The following is a 19,767-nucleotide window of genomic DNA, read 5'->3' as shown; positions in this document are numbered from 1 at the left end:
GGAATCCAGTTATTTCAACAGTGTGGTGCTGAGGCAAGGACAGAACAGCAGACAAATGGGAAACGGGAGAGACTCCTGAAACAAATCTCTGCATACAGGGCCCCCGAGTTATCAAAAGGTTTTCGACTGCCATGTAGCAGGGAGAAGAGGGTTATCCTTCCCATAAATGGTGCTGGCCAAACTGGATCTTTACGTGGGGGTGGGGAATGTTCCATCTCACATCATTCTCCCAAATCTAAATGTGAATCATGAAAACAAGAAAGCTCTTATAAGAAAACTTAAGATAATATCCTCATGTCTTTTAGATGGACAAGGATTTCTCAAAATAGGACAGAATAGGCAGTAAATAAAAGGGGTATCTTTAAGATAGTGACAACTCAAGCCACAGAATGGAAAAAGGTGGTACTTTTATGTTCTGAGTCCCTTGTCAGGTATTAAAGAAAGCCTTATAAATCAGTGTGTGTTTGTAGGGAAAAAGCTCACAAAAATACAAAACCTAATGGATAAAGGGGATGGGGAGCAGGAAGGAATTTTGAGCAGGTATACAATAAAGTATATCCAAACAGTCACTAAATAGGTGAATAAATAAATGATTAACCTCATTAGGTATAAGGAAAATGAAAATGCACATCACAAATAGCCTTGTGTTCCTAGCAGAATTACTATAATAATACCAAGCACCTGAGACAAATGGATCTCTCAGCACTGATAGCAGAGGCTTGATACAACCAGTTTACCCAACTGTGGAAATGGCTAAAGAAAAACATGGCTACCCTATGACCCTGGCAATTCTGTTCCTAGGTAGATAACTGACTGAAAGACATACCTAACCCAAGAGTATGGTGGGTAGATAAATTATGGTATAGTCGTACATAGAATACTAAGCAGAAATAAACATTACTGCTATTTGCATTATGAGGATGTATTTCACCAACAATGCTGAGCAAAAGAAGCTAAGTACGTAAATTTACTGTCAGATTGCATGTATATGAAGTTCAAAAACAAAAACTAATTTATGGAGATAGAAGTCGGGACCAAGAAAAGCCCCAAAGGGGATCTCTGAGGTCCTAGTGATGTGACCTTCCTTTGCTGGGTGGTATGTACTTCAGCACAGGTGTTCACTTATGACGCAGTTAGACTTTATTCGCAAGGAGCTAGTGGATCAGCTGTCAAGCTCTGGTATTAGGTGCTGTATCCGTGTCCTTATAATCTTTCTCATATCAAGCTGATCCCTCTTCAACCTCCTCCACCTGCGAGGCTTATGGTGACCACAGCATACCTCTCCCCCACAGTTGAAGACCCAGTGAGGGCGGTGGTTGGCATGCTCACCCCAGGAGCTGCAGGGTGCCTGTGGTGGAAGCTAATGCAGCTTGGTCAACAGTTAACTGGATATTCATCTCGGGGTCTTATAAACCTGCCTGAATTTTGTTGAATATAGACTTAAAAAGTCTTGGAGATCAAGTTTCTTGAAATTTGGATGAAATGACAAGTATGTATTATTTTCATTTCTAAAATCACAACTTTGAAATCTCAGGTTGGAGTCATGAAAACATCTTTATTTAATTGGTGTTTTTCAGCCTTGTTTTTATTCCCTGTTGTTTTCCCCAAGGAGCCTCTAGTGCCTTCCCCAGGACATTTTGCTGTCAGAGGTACTGCATGCACTGTGTGTGTGTGTGTCTGTGCTTAAGAGCATCCTCATCCATGGACCACCTTTTGCTCCCTTGTGATACTAATTCTTTTTGGTTGAGATTCTACAATACTTGGGACCATGATTCAGAGTTTGGTTCAGCGTTTAACAGAAATAAGTTAATCCATTTTCACTCAAATTCAGAGGAAAAGGAGGAGGAAGCTGACAGATGTGACTACTGTGCAGTCTGAGACCTGAGGTTCTGAGGACTGCGGTGGGCCTTCTCCACCTTCTGCAGCCTCTGTCTCCTGACAAGGTGGTTTTAACTGAGGCCCAGCTGCTTACACCTTCTGTGGCACAAAGGGCTACATGATGCAGGTGAAATTTGCTGCTATGGGCACTGTAAAGCTTCAGTTTTTCTGTAATGGGATTTTGGTAAAGATAAGCAATGTGTTACTAAGTCTCCATTTTTAGGATCCAGAAACTAGACAGAACTTAATTCAGGCTTCCTGTGGTGAAATAATACACGAAACAAGTATGCTTTCCTCCTCCTCGTTCCTGGATCATGTTCCCCGGGTATGTGGTGTGGTTACTCTAGTGGAGGAGTGTGTAAGGAGCTGGAGCCTCGGGGAAGGATAGGAGGAGCTCAGCGGCATCCTAGTGCAAGTTCCCATCCACAAAGCCATCCATGCAGCCAAACTTTGTCATTATAGAAAAGATGGCTGCATTGACACTGCGGAAGAAAATCCTTTAATGGAATTTTCAGTTCAACAGTTTCCTCATCAGGAATGGAGTAGCAATTCCTTCTGGATTAAGGGAGGGTGGTGACTCAGGGCACGAAGCACAATGTTAGAGCATCTTGAGTGGTAAATAACAAGGATGGTAACCATGACTGGCAGTTATTACTGGTGCCCAATACAAATGAGGGCAGCAGTACAGGGTACCTGCCCGGTCCTGGACGGAGCTGTAAAGTAGTGGCAGTTGTCTTGGATACTGTTCTAACTCTCTGTAGCCTTCCCTGGTTCCTTTCCAATATTAACACCTCCCTCAGGCCTGGGGCTCTTAAAATAATATACTGCAAAAAAATCTTTATTCATCCCCATGCCCTGATATTTTAGACATGTACTTCACAATAAGGCCTCAATTACTAATAGGTCTGATCTTCCTCAAGATATTTGTATTTTCAGAGAAAAATAGTGAATTGATAATCCTTCACATATGAAGGAGAGATTTCTTCACAGAGAAGCTTGTCAGTAGGTTTCTATCCTTCTCCTAGGAAATGGGGGCTATCTCTGGAGAGAAGCTTAGGTTACAAGAGGGAACAGAAGTAGTTTTTATGGATCATGTGATCCTAAACTGAATGGCTAGATCACAGAACACTTTATAATGAGGTTTTTGTGTCGTCTTCTAGGGTCAAATGCTGGCATTACTTCCTGGAAAGTGAGGGAAGAGGACAGGTCCTCTGCTTTTTCTGGTACTCACAAATAAAAATACATAGTGGGAATGGGCACCTGGAAACTTCCTATATTACATCATCAAAACAAGCCATGGGCATCTTGCTGCAACTGTGGATTTGGTGTCGGACGCCTTGCTTCCCTAAGTCCCTCACTATTGGATCAAACTTGGGAACCATATTTCTTCTCCACAGCTGGGGCATCACTGTCCATTCACTTGTTTCCTGTTCCTTTCATTCTGTGCTCTTTGTCCTCTTGGGTCTGTTCCCTAGTCTTGTGCACCACCACTGTCCTGAGCCACTCAGTCTACCACATCTTCCGCCCAACTTCAAATTCCTGCAGACACTGACTCTACTCGATTATCTCTCCCTTTTCTTAATCACATTCTCCATTCAGGAATTCTTCCTTACCATCCAGTACACAGTATTGCTTACCCATTCCTGTTCCTGAGCTGTCCACGTGAACATAATCTTGCTAATCTCACCAAACTCCTGTGTTTACACCCATCTCTCCTTTGTAGTTGTTTATGTTGCTTAGGTGTTTTCATAATATCTGATACCTTTTTGAGTATACAACAGGCATATCTTTCCTCAATGAATAATTGTGAGAAGGTATGTCTAACTTGTGAAAGCCCAGCCCCTACTTTAGAGGACAAAACCTGCACTGAAATGTACCCATTCTCACTGTGTGACTTTAGACACTATGGTGAGGTAAGCTTTGATAACAAACTGAAAGTAATCACTGCTTACAAATAAGTCAGCACATCTGAACTTTGGTAACTTGAGGTCCTCCTAAAACCCACAATACAATCCACTTTATAAGTGCATCAACCCCGCCCGTACTTGATTGGTGCAGGCAGGATGGTCTGGTAGCTGTAGTGCTGCTGCTGCTGGCTCAGGATCTGCAGCTGCAGGAACAGCTGCTGCTGCTGGAGCAGGCGGGCGTAGTTGGAGTCCATCTGTGGCTCATTCTTCTCACCTTTCTGATCGGGTGGAATGTATTGGTGGTACTTTAACTTCTTTACCCGTGGTTTAGGATCTTTGCACTTTTTGCTACGGTGTTTGTCATTTGGATTCTTGGGATGGCTTTGCTATTTTTGAGGGGGAAAAAATATTTTTAAGAGATGTCATTCCATAAAATTGATTCTGCTATGAGTCTGAACGATTAAAAAGCAGTGTACCTTAGAACCCACTGTAACTACTATGGGAAGCAATATACTAAATAGATTTCAAGAGCCATAAAAACATCTCTATACTTACATTGACCAAGGCATTTTCTCCTGCCCCACTGTTCCCTAAGAGTGCAGGCTGGATGCTTAGTCCAGCATTACCTCCTTAAATTCCTCAAACGGGCACTTTGGTTCTGCTGTTATCTCCTAGTAAAAAACGGGTTGTATGTGAAATACACAATAGGGAAAAGATTAAGTGTATTTCACTAATTTCCTTTTAAATATGGAGAACATATAAAAACAAATGATTCTAATGAGAGTAAAGCAGAATATAAAAAAAATCTAAAATATTTAATGTGAATTTAAAGACCTTTCAAACATATTACATTTTTACTTTGAAAATGGGATGGAATACCATGCATCCCTCATCTTATGATTGAGTCGTAACTTTTCTTGAGTAGTTCTTAATTTATAAATTATCAAATCTTATTTTTTTTTTTTTGGGGGGGTACTAGGGATTGAACTCGGGGGCATTTAACCACTGAGTCACATTCCCATCCCTTTTTAATATTCTAATTGGAGAGAGGGTCTCTAAAGTTGCTGAGGCTGGCTTTGAACTTGTGATCCTCCTGCCTCAGTCTCCTGAGCTGCTGTGATGACAGGCATGCACCACCCAAACTAGGTTTAAATCATTTTGTAGTTTTCGGTATTCATAAAGTAATTTCATCTGTGGAAACAGTCACCCCACCTCCCCCCAAAATGGAAAATCATTAGAAAATTATTTCTAAGTTGCTTTAGGTAACAACATAACTTAATAAAAAGTAATTTGAGAAGTACTTAAATGTTGACTGGTCACGTTATATATGTTCATATATAATTAGGAAACTGCACAAAAAGCCCCAAGAAACCAAAACAAAAAACTGCCACAGTGTATCAGACCAGAAATAGTCACTATTAATGTTCTTTTGTATATTCTTCCTATGATATTATCTATGCTTACTAGAAATGTTCCTTTTTGTCCTTCACTTGATATATCAAGAATTTTCCCCTTGTCAGAACAACTCAGCAACATGGTTTTTGTGGCTATATTACAAAACAGTTTATGAACACAGTGAGTGAGGTCCAAGAGCCAAATGTATGCAGCTTTCCCAGTTCTGCACTCAGTGATGGAGGGAACTTACACCAGGAGAACTGGCAAATGCTATGACTTCTCTCTCTGACCTCAGCCAAGTTGTTACACACTGACCAGCACGTCACTATAATAACATGATCTAACTAGTAGCCTAATTTTGAACACTTGTAAGAATTTATAAAAAGTAATTGTGGCCGGGCGCGGTAGTGCCCACCTGTAATCCTAGCAGCTTGGGAGGCTGAGACAGAAGCCTAGCGAGTTCAAAGCCAGTATCAGTAATGGAGAGGTGCTAAGCAACTTAGACCCTTTCAATTAAAAAAAAAAAAAAAAAAAGGCTGGGCATGTGGCTCAGTGGTTGAGTGCCCCCGAGTTCAATCCCCAGTACCATCTCTCCCTGCAAATAAAAAGGTATATGGAGAGGATTTATCCTTGTGACTCGTCCTCTCTCAGACTGGACCACATGACCCGGCTGTCTTTCAGTTCTTTATCAGGTCCTTAACCCAGCAATTCCTGTCTTACTTTCTCCAACACTTGTCATTACTCCCAGTGATTTTTAACAACCATACTGACAATCCTCCGATATTCTAGTATCAGTTCCTTGATTTCACTTCCTCTGGATAGCTCATCTCCTCTCGCAGCCACTCTCTCTCTGGTTAGTGCTGAGATCATGTCTTCTACCTCCCAGCATCCTAACTGAAGAACTACCACTTATTATGTTGACTTGTTCCATCCAAGGTGCCACTTCCATTTCCCCAATGCCACCGAAGGCTACAGTCCACTCCACTCACACCTTTACACAGCTGTGCTCTCCTCTCCTTACCATCTCCCACGCTTCACTCACAGGCCTCACCCACCTTTGCCACTCTCACCTCCCAAACCCTAACCTGATTCTTTGCTTACTTTAGGGATTCTCAATAGTAGCTCTATCAACATTTTAAACCAGGTAATACTGGCTGTGGGGGCTATGCTGTGCAGTGCAAGATGGTCAGCAGTGTCCCCGGCCTCTCTCCAACAGATGCTGGTAGCCACCCTTTCCTGATGCTGTGACAACCAGAAATGTCTCTAGACATTGTCAACTGTCCCTGTAGCAGGGTGGCAGACTAGTGAGAACTGTTGGTTCATGCCATGCCTATACTCACGGAGGTGGAAGTGCTGCAGGCAAAACACTTCCAACCCATCTCCCTTTAAATTCACGACCATCAACTTCAATGGCTGGTCAGTGCCACCTGACCATTCTATCACCTTGTTTTAATCCCATTATTTTCCTACTCTTCTAGAATACTACCATCTATCTTCTCTCCTCAAACCTTTACTACCTTCTCCCCGTGCTCACTGTCACCTGATGGCATTGTTTCCTAAACACTGAGGAAGTGACTGACACAGAGCTTCCTCATGTCCCCAGTGCCCACCTGTTCCTGACACTGTAGGTGGCTTTCTTTCCTGTGGCTGAGAACCAACAGTGGGTGCTGCTGCCTTAGGCCAGCACCTCAGCACTTTGACTGAGGCAACGTTCCCTTGCCCATACATAGTGATCACGTAGCAATGCCTGCCGCTCTCCTGGTTCTTGCCCGTGGGCTCACACAATTTGGCCCCACATTCCAGTCAAGCTATGGGCTTCTTTTCTAGTAGAGGTCCTCAAAAAGGCTATGACACTCTCTCCAGTTCTCCCTTTTAATCTTTCACTCTCTAAATTTTTGCTTCTAGCACATAAGAGAATCTGTTCCTTGGCAACGTCACTTAACTTTGACGGTGCTAACCACAGCACTCATTGTGACAGACCCAAAGCAGTGTCTGTCGCAGCTCCTCTCTCCCTCTTCCTTGAGGTTTCCCTTGGCTTTGTCCCTGGCCCACTTCCTTGCTGCTTCTCGTTGGGCTCTTTTGCCTGTCCTGCCCTTCCCACGTCCCCCTGGTGGCATGCCCGAGTTCTTGTATCACCTCTTCCTCTACATTGAGCCTAGGCAGTTTTTCTGGGCTCTTGTGGCTTTCGGGACACAAATACAGTGATGACTTCTGTGTTTTTTGTCCTTAGCTGCTTAAGGTGTCTGCTAAGCACCTCAAACTCGGGTGTGCTCCCTCCCTTCACAGTAATCCCCACTGCTTAGACACAAATGGCGACTGGTCCAGGACCCCTCTTACCCATAGGCCCAATCTGTTGGCAAACCCTGCCAGCTTATTAGCCTTCAAATTCCACTCAGAAGCTGGTCACTTGTGACTTCCCTGACAGATGCCACCTTCACCAGTTCTCTGCTTCCGCTGCCGCCCCTCCACGGTGTGTAACGCTCCAGATCTCGCCCTCCAAGAGCTTCTCCTGACAGCTATAGGCTCAACCCTTCTGTTCTCACTGCTCCCTAGCTATAGGGTTTGCTTTTTATCCTGGGCTGTCCCTGGCCAAGTTGTACTGGCTTCTTTCTCAGATAGACTCATGGCTTATACCTTCACCTCTGTCAGATCTCCATCCCAAAGTCACCAGACTACCCTATTTAAAACAGAAGCACACCTTTGCCCCAGCACTCCCTATTCTGTGTTATTCTTTGTGGTCTGTTTATTTTAAGGGTGCACTTTTGAGATTTTGCTCATTGCTTCATCTATCTCCTAGGACCCGGAACAGTGGCAGGCACCATAGAAGGTATAAGTAGTATCTAGTGGAGGAATGATGACTGTAAGCAGAAATCATTTTAATGATCAGGTACTTGAAGTACTTATCACTGTCAGAAAATATTTTTGCCTGATCAAGTACACCGGTAGCATTAATTCACTATGAGTTGCTTATTTTTTATTATCAGTGATTTTAGTCTTTTCAAACTGATCATAAAAAATTAATAAGGATTATTTATACTCAAAATGTGGCTTGAGACCTATAACCTGCGGGTAGGAGCAGTGATCAGATCCAACAAGATGGTAATGTCTGCAGCTTTGTTTTTTCTTTAGGGAAACAACTGTGATTCTTTAGCCCACAAGGTAAAGTTGGGTCTTAATGGCAATGTACACATATCTATCTGGTACTCTTGTTAAGGCTTTAAGACACTGCTCAGTTTACTGTGGAACAAGGTTAGTACCCTTTATAAATTTTTTTTAGGTTGTAGATGGATACAACCCCTCTACTCATTTTTAGGTGATGCTGAGGATCGAACCTAGTGCCTCACACGTGCGAGGCGGGTGCTCTACCACTGACCTACAGCCCCAGCCCAGAGCCTGGATACTTTTTTAATCCTCTTTTTTCCCCATTTCCAAATTACTAGTATTTAAACGCTTTTAGTTACTTTAGCCAGAAGGAGCCTACCACCAACGTGGGGTAGGGAGGGTGTTGTTTTGTTCTGGTTTTGGCCCTTTCTAGAAGGGCCAAAAAGATTAACAATGTGGAGAGGAGTTTAGTTTAGATATTTCTCTTAACTAATTTAAGTATATTTTGAGTACAATTGTTACAAAGGGACCCAACCTGGAGGATTCATAAACGTAATGGCCAGTGGATCGCAGGCTCCATCTGCTATCCCCTAATGGCAGCACATGTGTTCTTTTAGTAAGTGAGGGTAGGAAACAGTTCCCCTCATAGCAGAGCCAAAAGAATCATGGTCCACTTCCTAACGTGACCTAGCCATTGTCCTAGGGTTCCCTACTCCACTGCTGAAATCCACATTCTCCAATAGCACTGCTCCTCTAGAACCAAAGACTTCCTGAAAGACACCAGTGAAAAGCAGAAATTCAGAGGGGGAAGCAGAGAGCTAATTTTCACTGTTAGTAGATATAGATGGGCTGGTATTCAGAGCACGCTCTCTGCTGTCAGTGGAGAGTGTGTAGAGATGCTGGAAGAGGTGGCAAGGGCCGATTTTATTGGTGTAGTTGTCACTCATCACTCTTCCAGAGATGGTGACATATGCTTATGTATGTCCTAAAGCTACAGACACTTGGTCATGCTGACAGAGTGCCTCTCAGTAAGGACAAGCTCCAGTAGAGAGATGGGAGGGAGGAATATGTGCCACTCCAGTCTGAAAGCTACTCCCTTGCCTCAGAAGAGGTTGCAGTAGGCTGCAAAGGCGGGAAGAAGGTTGAACCCAAATGTGGGAGGTGGCCCGGCCGCTTCCTGGCCTTGTGGCTTCTTGCTGCCTCTGGACCCCAGGGAAAGATCGCCTCTCTAATGTCCCTCTTCAGTCCTAAAGGGCTGAGATATGTATTCTGGCAGTTTTGGCACAAGCTACCTAGGAAATGTTTAGACTGTTCCTCAGTTTACTCTCCCCATCTATTTCATTAAGAAGTTCAAAAAGGTACTGTCAAATTTTCTTTCTTGGGATTTATTTGGATTCACTCTGACCAAGTAAATGCAGGAAACAGAGCCACAAATCTAAAGCTTATCTGAGAACAAACCAAGCTTCATCTGGCCAAATCTGCTAAATGAAAAAACATTTGCTTCTCTAAAACCTTTAATCTGTCACGTAATCTATCCAAAATACCACGGAGATCAACCTTGTACACCAAGTTCCAAACCATGCTGCCTTAAAGACATCTGTTTGTGAGGCTTTGAGTCTCAAGTGCTGTGCTGAAGCAACTCCATCTTACCGTGCCCCCCATTTCATCTCTGTAGCCTGAGTGGCAGAACTTGGAACTGCTGATGAAGGGATTCCTGAAGCCTTGCTACTCTGCCCCAGCAGTTTTATGTAGGCCAAATTCTGTGCCCTTTTTCTGTGACTATAGAACAACAGGTCTTGTGTTAACTGTGGCAGTTTCAAATGAAGGCCCCAGTCTAGCTAGGCTTTCATGGGTTAGTTTTCAAGGCTTCGGGATCAAAGGCAGGTTGGGAAGCTTGGGTGATGCCTCCGTTTTTTGTCCGGACTCCAGACAGAAGTGCAATAAGCTCTGCAAGGCTGTGCACCAGAGTACCCACCTTCACCAGTGCTGGGCCAGGTTTCGCTGAGGACACAGTGTTCGTGGGGAGGACAGGAGCAGTGGACCTTGTGGGAGGCTGGTCCACAGCTGGAGGAGTTTTCAAGAATTCAGGAACTGCTGGGGACACTGAAGTAAACTGGTGGAAAAGGCAGAAAAGGAAAAAGTTTGTGAAATCAGTGACCATAAAAAATAGAAGAGTTAGAATTAAAAGGGAATGACCTCATTAGAAACAAAGGAAAAATATACTATTGTCTGATATCCGGATGATGGAACAAGATGCTTTACTTCACTGGAGCCAGTTATTCAGTCTTTGCCCCTGTAACACTGAGTGGCTGAAGCTAAATAAGGTTAGAGTGACTAAACCCTAGTATTTCTCAGAGAACCACCCTTTTTTGGCAGGAAAAAAAGTCCAAGATTGTAAAAATGATCAAAACAATACATGGTATTTATGAAGGTTTTCTTGCTAGACCGGTCACACTAACCCTGGCCAATTCTAAAAATACTGATATGGTATTTTTGTCTTTGTTGCAGAACCCAAAGGATCCATGCCCTGTTCCCACACTGGGCAGCATCTCTTCATGGAGGCCCACTCCACCTGTGAGTCCTTAAACGTGCTCTCCAACTCCCGTCTGCAAGCCTGACTAGCACTCTCATGAACCACATTGCCCTGTTTCTTCCAAGAGAAGAGTTGAGGATATCTTCTGGCAAGACTGACTTGTTTTTCTGACAAAGCAGCTTTTCATTTCGAGATGGCATTGTTTCCCAGGTCCAAACAACAGCTACTGAATCTCAATATGGAGCCCATAGATCAACACAGGAAGCCACAGAAGGAAAGGGCTTTATCAATCCTTACTAGCAATCTCCTTTAAATAGATTACATTACGATAAATCAGCTGAATGTTATATGTTGCTCTTACTTGGACTTACTTATTACCTGTTTTATCTTAAAGAAAAAGTCTTCGTTTTTTTTTACTTTCACTTCCCCAAACAACTCTCAAATTCATTACACCAACAGTCAAACTCATACTCCTATTTAAGTATTCGGGTTGTAAAACAGCAAACTATATTCTTCTTAATGAGTTTTCAGGTCTTTTATTTTTATTAGCAGCAAGAAATATGAAGCTTGGCACATAGTTACTCAACAAATATTCAGTTATCCTTTTGGCTTCACTCAGCTAGGTTACGTTTTCCAGCCCAAATGAGACCATGTGTGTGAGACTGCCATTAATAGTGCATGCCCATGTCTGTTTTCTCCTTGAGGTTTTGCTACTGACTTCAGCTTTTAAGTAATTATTGACAATATAAATGAGTCTACTTTGTAAAGATGTCTGTACTCAATTTCATTTCAGGAGGTAAAGGACTCATCTAAGAGACTTTATCCTCATATTCCAGCAGACTTCTGCCCTTAAACAAGCCTGAGATGTCCAGTTCCTCAACGAACCTCTGACCAACCAAACTTACACACCAGATGAAAGGTGATGTCTTGACGACCTGTTAGAGGATCTTGTTTTCCTATCTTGCATAATTTTTGGAAATGAGTATACTTATTTCTAGGTTCATTTTCACAGAGGGGAAAACTCATTCCTTAACTGTTATATAACCAGTACACGAAGTAGAACCAAATGTTTGAATTTTGAAATATATGTATTTTTATATATAATATATAAAAAAATAGAGAGGGAGGAGCCAACACCATTTTCTATAGTGGCTGCACCATTTGACATTCCCACTGGGGTGTCTTGTCTGTGTCTGGGCATTTGTATATCTTTGGAGAAATGTCAAGACGTTTGCCCATTTTGGAATAAGGTTGGTTATTTTCTGTCATTGTGGGAATTTTTTTTTATATATACCAGATACTAGCTCATATATTATTTTAAAAAAATGTTTAGATATTTATTTTTTAGTTGTAGTTGGACACAATACCTTTATATTATTTACTGTTTTTTTTAATGTGGTGCTGAGGATCGAACTCGGGGTCTCACACATGCCTTGGCGAGCGCTCTTCCACTGAGCCACAACCCCCAGCCCTGATATATGGTTTTGAAATATTCTTTTCCCATTCTTGGGTTGGCTTTTCACATTGCTGATACTACTCGTTATCAAAAGTAATAACTTTTGTACAAAACCCAATTGTCTATCTTCACTTTTGTTGACTTAATGTCAAATCCAAGAAATCATTGCCAAAACTAGTATCAAAGATTTTTCCTCTAAGAGTTTTTATAGTTTTAGCTCTTACATTTTGAGTTAATTTTTGTGTTTGATGCTGGGGTAAATATAATATAATTTCATCCTCTGCCTGTGGATATCCACTTTTCCCAGTACCATTCGTTGTAGAGACTGTCTTTTCCACCTTGGATAGTCTTCATACCTTTGTAAAAGATCATCTGAAAATGAATGTCAAAGTTTCTTAGTTCTCTGCTCTATTCCACACCTCTGAATACCAGTGTTTCTGCTTGTACCATATTATTTTAATTACTGTAGCTCTGCAGTGAGTTTAAAAATTAAAAAAGGTAAGACTGTCAACATTTAAAAAAAAAAAAAAAAAAAATTCAGGTCCCTTGACTTTTTCTGCCAAAACTTATAATCCCTATAAAAATAGGGATTATATTGAATCTGTAGATTGCTTTGGGTAGTATCAATACCTTAAAAACACAGGATATCTTTCCATCTATGTATTTGGTTGACTTTGTAGTGACTTGTTTTGATTCCCTTCTCCTGTCCTTTTACATAAATTCTATAGATATTTTCTTTGTAGTTACCATGGAATTGGACATTTCCTTCCATTGCCCTGCTATATGGTACTGGGGTGTTCTACCACTCAGCCACACTCCCAACCTTCATTTTATTCTGAGACAGGGTCTTGCTAAGTTGTCCAGGCGGGCCTTGAACTTGCAGTCCTTCCGAGTGTCTGGCATTACAGGTGTTTCACCATAGCCTGGCATGACATTCTATCTTAATACCAAATTTAGTCACATTAAAAAAAAAAATGCTACTTTAGGGCTGGGGTTGTGGCTCAATGGTAGAGCGCTTGCCCAGCATGTGTGAGGCACTGGGTTTGATTCTCAGCACCACATAAAAAATAGTTATTGTGTCTATTTACAACTAAAAATATTTTTTTGAAATGCTACTTTAGAGCTCTACCCCCTCTGAAATCACAAATTATTAGCCAATATTAGATAAGCAAACTCCCATGTTTCAATAGTTCCATGGGCTGATGACCAAGACTTTGCTTTGGTGGACATTCCAGACCCAAACTATAGCAGTGTTGGAAAATAATCTTGAACTATTGGTCTAATGAGAAAATGGTCATTAATTTGAACCCTCAGTGAATCAGATGCCCCTTTTGCATGATAGGTAATACATTCAAAGCAAGCAGCTTAGTGTCTGCCTCACCGTGAGTGCTCAGCATGTTTTATCATTTCAATGAAGATTCATCATTATAAATAGGTGAGGTCTTTTCTGCATAATGCACTATTCTAGGTAGTTTGCTTTTAGTCACAGAAAATTGAGTTAAAACTTGGAACGAGACAGATTTTCCAGCCTCTACTGTGAAACTGTAAGAGGCAGCATAACCAAAGGGGTAATAATGGAGTCTATGTCTTATTCAGGTCCTTATTGATAAGTACTTGTGATCAGAGTTCATCTAACTTTGATTATTTAATATATGTGCATATGGCTTGCTATAGACTCTGCTTACTTTCCTTTTTAGCTTAAACCTAAGATTTCTACATTTGACAAAAGGTCATATACCTGAGTGTTACTTGGCACAATGGGAAAAAATTTATGAAAGGCTCCTAAGTGTATGTCCCCCAAAATACACTGAATAGTTGATCAACAAGTTTCTTTTAGCATTACTAAACTTCACATAAATCCCATTAGGTAATGGTTAAACAATACTGTATTTATAACAAATGATTAATTTAAGGGCTTAAGAACTTGCTAAGAATCTCTGTATTGAAAGGACCAGTGTAACCACTTCACATGTAGCTACAGCCATTTTTAATTTTCTACAGCTTTCCATTGTTCAAAGTTGCTTAAGCATAAAATAAGTTGAGCTCCAATTTCTGATGTATATTCCATTAATATTTGGGTAAATTCCTTTCTAGCTGTAGTTTGAGCAGAATGGAGTAATCCAGGAACAGTTTTGGTGTTACAGAGCATACAGAAATGCCTACTTCAAAATAGTTTTTTGTATTGCTAGGTCATTAGCATTTTGGTTGTAGGAACGCAAGAGAAGTGCCTGAAAAACTGGTTCTTTACCTACGTGTTGTATGTAAAACTTTTTGGTAAAGGGTGTTTTTAATATTTGGATACCGTTAATCCTCTAGCAGCTAAGAATTAAGGAGACTATTCATCCTACATTTTTTTTCATTGTATTGGGAATTGAACCTATGTCCTTGTGGGGTACTCCAAAGGCTTGAAAGCCTCAGTTCAGGACTGACCCAAGCCTTAGTGTGTGTGCCTCATTAGCATCCAGGGGCACTTAATCACATCCCCAGGGCCTTGATAAGTTGCTGATGCTAGGTTTGAACTCGAGATCCTCCTGCCTCAGCCTTCCAAGTCACTGGGATTATAGGCGTGTGCAACCATGCCCGGCTTTTCATATTTATTCAATGAAAAAAAGCCATTTCTATTTTTCAAATAATTCTGGAATGTCAGCATTGGGTGTGACTCCCTCTGGTTAAAGCCTGTCACTTATAAACTTTGTCTTCAGCCAAGTTGCAAAGGAAAAAATGCAATGATATAAGCAATACACGGGAAAGGAGAATGATAACCTCTTATGCAGGCAGAACTATAGTGAAGCCGCCGACAGATGACAAAAATTTTGTGTCACTAAGGCCATACTAATAGCCATCTGACATCCTGACCTACTCCGAGAACAGACAACCCAAATGGATGAGAACTTTTTTATGGTATTTTCTTGCATACTTGACATTCTTTTAAGCTTTAAAAATAAAGCTCAAACCAGGGTGCAGCAAATTCGTGAAGACCCATCAGGGGCTGGTCACTGACCCTCATCCTTCTTCCAGGCCCAGTCTCTCTTGTGAGCTTTGATAGGAGGATTTTATCTCCACTCCTATGGAAGGAGAACAGAAATTTCTACAGCATTCCACAAGTAGCATCAGTCTGAACTGCTGCTTGAGTTTTCTGAGTATCTTTCTGCACCAGGCCCTGTGCTAGCTGTTGAACACATACACATCCCTCCAAGGACTTCTAGTCCTCTGAGAATCAAGATCCCTCTTGTAACAAGCTCACATTTTAGTTGGAGGCACAGAGACAACAAATGAAAGCAATAAAGAAATTAATGCTGAAAGACACTTTTCCTAATAGATGCTCACAAGTAGGAAGAGATGATGAAAAAAGTTTGCTCTCCAAACTCTACACCTCTGTGAACTCAGGCTGCCTTTTATGCAAGGGGTTAAGCAGATAATTCTTAAATTCCTTTCCAAATTAGTTCTATAGTGCTTACAATATAAGAGCATGAAGAGCATGTTTTGCTGCACTGGACTACTTCTATTAAGCAGTTCAATAGTAAGGCCCAACACTATAAGGCGAGATGAAGAACAAATGATGTGCACCATAGGAATTCTTGTCAAACCAGCAAACTCATTAAAAAATGTTAATTTCTAATGAAATTATCAAAATATTCATTAGATTCCTTTGCATGTGCTAAAATAATATCTGACATAGGTGCTCAAATAGTTTCTAAACAAATGAATTCAATGTCAGTAACAACAACAATCCAATTAAAACACTCAATTCTCAGAGCCAGGTGTGTAGCTCAGTAGTAAAGCCCTGGGTGGATTCTCAGCCATCTCATGGCTGGATCCTCACAACATTTCACTAAAAGTGAAAGAAACCCGTCATAAAGGTCACATAGTATATAACTGTTTATATGCACTGCCTACAAAAGGCAAATTGGACAGAAAGCATGGTTTCCCAGGCTTGGGTGAAGGGGTAAAGGCGCAACACTGCTAACGGGTGTGGATTTTTTTGGGTGATGGTTGTACAACTCTGAATATATTAAAACTCAACAGAATCTTCAAAAAGGTGAATTTTCCCTGAAAAAAAGTTTATACTAAGATTCATATGGAATTTCAAAGAACTCTACTGTAGAAGTGGAACAAAGGGTAGAGTTCTCATACTTTCTGATTTCAAACTTGCTACAAAAGAGTGATACTGGCCTGAAGACAGACGATGGAGACCAGTGGAACCGAACCGAACAGAATCCAGAAGTCCACCCTCCTGTACATGGTCAAATGACCTTCAACAGGGTGCCAAGCCCATCCAATGAAAGAACAGCTCTTCGGAGAAAACAGGAAAGCTTAATGACGTTGGCAATGATGTTTTAGATGTGACCAAAGCACAGGCAACAAAATAAAAACAGACAATGGGAGTAAACCAAATCTAAAACTGCACCAAAAGCAACAGAGTGAAGAAGCAATCCAAGGGAGGAAGTGTTTCCAACCACATGAAACCATAGATCTGGCAGAGGATTAATACCTAGAATACCTAGAGAATTTCAATTCATCACAGAAAGTAACCTGATTTAAAAATGGGGATAAGACTTTAATAGACATTTCTCCAAAGATGGAATATTATTCAGTTTTTAAAAAGGAGATCCTGTCACATGCTGCAACATGAGTGAACCTTGAGGACATTATGGTAAGTGAAATAAGACAAACACTGTAGGATCCCACTGTTATAAGGTATGTAGAGTAGTCGTAGCTCACAGAGCAGAAGACACATGGGAATGGAAGAGTTGTTTATTGGGTATAAAATTTTAGTTTTGCTATTTAAAAAAAAGTTGAGATCTGTTGTACAATGATAGAAAAAAATCTTATGTGAAAACACATGTCAGGAAATGTTGAGGCTTTTAAAAAGCAAGTTGCAAAATGTGTATGTACAGCAGAAATAATAGGTAAGAATCACTGAAAACAGCATTCACAGTGCTGAAAAGTATTTTTTTTTAACCTTTCATTTTTCTTCTGGTAAAAATGCATTGCTGGGGCTGGGATGTGGCTCAAGCGGTAGTGCGCTTGCCTGGCATGCGTGCGGCCCGGGTTCGATCGTCAGCACCACATACAAAGATGTTGTGTCCGCCGATAACTAAAAAAATATTAAAAAAATTCTCTCTCCCTCTCTCATAAAAAAAAAAAATGCATTGCTTTATACACTATATAAAAAACAGGAAACTTTTTAGGGGTCAAAACCAGAAAAATAATACCTGGGCTGGAGTGTTTGTAGTCACAGGAGATGGGGATTCACTAACTTTTGGCTCACTCGGGGATGCGGCTGACCCCTGTGATTCCTGGCTTGCTGGCTGGTCTGGAGATAAAGCGTCACTGCTGTCTTCATCAAATGAGAAATCACCCTGAGTGTGGGGATAGTCGTCCTTCCCAACACCTGAGGAAGAAATGAATATTAACTCACAAAGGCCCTGGAATATCAAGCTTACTATGAAAGAGGAGGAACACTATTTCCCAGAAGAATTGAGAAGCTCTTAAATTACAACTGAATATAAAAAACTTCCCAATGGAAGCACACACCACTACCTGTGATGTATTCTGTGGGAAGGGAGGAAAAATGTGGATCCAACTATCAGTTGCAGGAAACACGGGGATAGGAATATTTTTAGTGACATCTGGGAATGCAAATACAATCAGGAAAATGCAGAATGAGGCATGCTAGAGGACAATACGAGCCTGTTTTGTCCACCAATAGATAAAAAAGGGAAGGAAAAAGAAGATTGAGATACACCAGCCGAAGGCAAATGAGTAGACCTTGTCTGGACCCTATCATGTAATTCAAGTACTAAAAAACATAAGGCTGCTGGGGATGTGGCTCAAGTGGTAGCGAGCTCGCCTGGCATGCGTGCGGCCCGGGTTCGATCCTCAGCACCACATACAAGCAAAGATGTTGTGTCCGCCGATAACTAAAAAATAAATATTAAAAAAAAAAGGCAATGGGGAAAACGAGGTTATTACGGGGCATCAGTTGAGAAGCTCCTATTTCAAGGAAAAGCCCAGCTAGATTCTCATTTTCTGGAGGGCCAATTTCCAAAACTGAATAGAATCATACTTGTCTGATGAGAATTCACGAGTATAAACTGCCAATGTGTTAAAGTCACTAATGTAAAATATGAAAAGCCCAGGTCTAAGGGAAGCTATAGTTTTTAAGATAGGACAGTAACTTTTCAATATTGCTTACAGAATAAGTAGCATTATTCTTGAAAGGATTTTTCTCCATTAAAGCTTATACCAGAAAGAGTAATACTGGAGGTGGGGGTGTAGTTCAGTGGAAGAGCACATGCATAAGAAGTACAGACCCTGTGTTCAATCCCCAGCACCAGGGGAAAACAAAACAAAAATCAGTAAATATGATAAGACCAGGATAAAGCAGACAGATAACTACCATTGAAAGAATACATCCATATTCATCTGCTATTCTCCTTCCTGAACAAGCTATCTTTTCTACAAGAAAATAGAAAATAAAACAATGAAAAGTTTGTAAAAATATTATACATCCTAAATAGTATAATATAGTGATTTAACCTAGAAAATGTGATAATGAAATAACAGCAGGCTTAAACCTCAATCATAAAAGGGGACTCTGAGTTAACTGGTAGCAGATGCTAACCTAATTAGTAGTAAGATAATAGTAACAAGAATTACTGTAAGTGTTTATTTCTAGTTAAGTGCTGGCCTTTCCTCTAGAGCTCCAACCCTCTCTCAGAAGACGGTGAAGTCTGCTCTTGCCTATCATTGCCTCCTTGACACCAGAGTCCACAGCAAGAATGTTCTTCTCCACCAGCTCCATGGGTCCCGGCCTTTGTGCAATCTTTTCATTCAGATCATCAGCTAGTCGAGCTCTTTTCAACTTCATCTGAGTAGCTTGCAGGGATGGCTCAGCAAATGTTTCTAAAAGAGGAAAGTTTTAACCATTACTTGAATTACTATTTCTATTTCATGATGTTATTTCAAGTCAACTCACTAAACAGATTTCAACATATTTAGGAGTTATCATCTTTATGGAAAGAGAACAATCTGTTTAAGAATGCACTAGCATACAGTCTGTTAGCTCTACAGACATTTACCTATCTATACAAATGGATGCCCACAGACTTGAATTAACATGGCCATTAGGGAAAAATGGATTACTGCTATTGTTCACTTAATAGTAGGAGCTTTAGGCTGAAGGAGACCCTACTTGGAGTGGTAGAGACCAGCTTGGTACTTGGAACTTCTTTTATTTTTGGTACTTTCTGATCTCAGGGGCACTTAATACTGAGCCATATTCCCAATCCTTGGTAGATTTTATGTTGAGATAGGGCCTTGCTGAGGCTGGCTTTGAACTTGAGATCCTCCTGGCTTAGCCTCTTGAGTTGCTGGGATTACAGATATGTGTCACTGTGCCCAGCATACTTGGAGCTTCTTCATGGTATCCTATGTAGTGTCATCCTGGATGTTCTCTTTCACAAAAACCTGTTTATTCATAGTCTGTAATT

At 41.0% G+C, this 19,767-nt stretch overlaps 1 protein-coding gene and 1 long non-coding RNA gene across 7 annotated transcripts in view; one reads left to right on the top strand and one right to left on the bottom strand.

Moving 5' to 3' along the window:
- Positions 1–11,582, top strand: part of LOC117794823 (uncharacterized) — a 44,654-nt gene extending 33,072 nt beyond the window's left edge. Inside the window, exon 2 of the long non-coding RNA XR_004618695.2 lies at positions 10,791–11,582. This is a non-coding gene — a long non-coding RNA (uncharacterized lncRNA). The remainder of the gene's footprint in view (positions 1–10,790) is intronic.
- The window catches only part of Mrtfb (myocardin related transcription factor B), a 237,850-nt gene that overhangs the window by 18,787 nt on the left and 199,296 nt on the right, over positions 1–19,767 (bottom strand). For all 6 annotated transcript variants that reach the window (XR_011705506.1, XM_071605615.1, XM_071605613.1 and 3 more), the window contains 4 exons: positions 19,019–19,180; positions 17,488–17,666; positions 10,258–10,395; positions 3,924–4,171 (listed from right to left, as the gene is read on the bottom strand). Coding sequence is in view for 5 of the 6 variants with exons in the window: in XM_071605615.1 (XP_071461716.1) it covers positions 3,924–4,171; positions 10,258–10,395; positions 17,488–17,666; positions 19,019–19,180 (727 nt within the window). In the remaining variant the exon portion in view is untranslated. The remainder of the gene's footprint in view (positions 1–3,923; positions 4,172–10,257; positions 10,396–17,487; positions 17,667–19,018; positions 19,181–19,767) is intronic.

Source organism: Marmota flaviventris, chromosome 19 (assembly GCF_047511675.1).
Source record: "Marmota flaviventris isolate mMarFla1 chromosome 19, mMarFla1.hap1, whole genome shotgun sequence".
NCBI lineage: Eukaryota > Metazoa > Chordata > Mammalia > Rodentia > Sciuridae > Marmota > Marmota flaviventris.
Note: the sequence above shows the minus strand (reverse complement) of the source record. Positions and strands in the feature narration are given on the sequence as shown.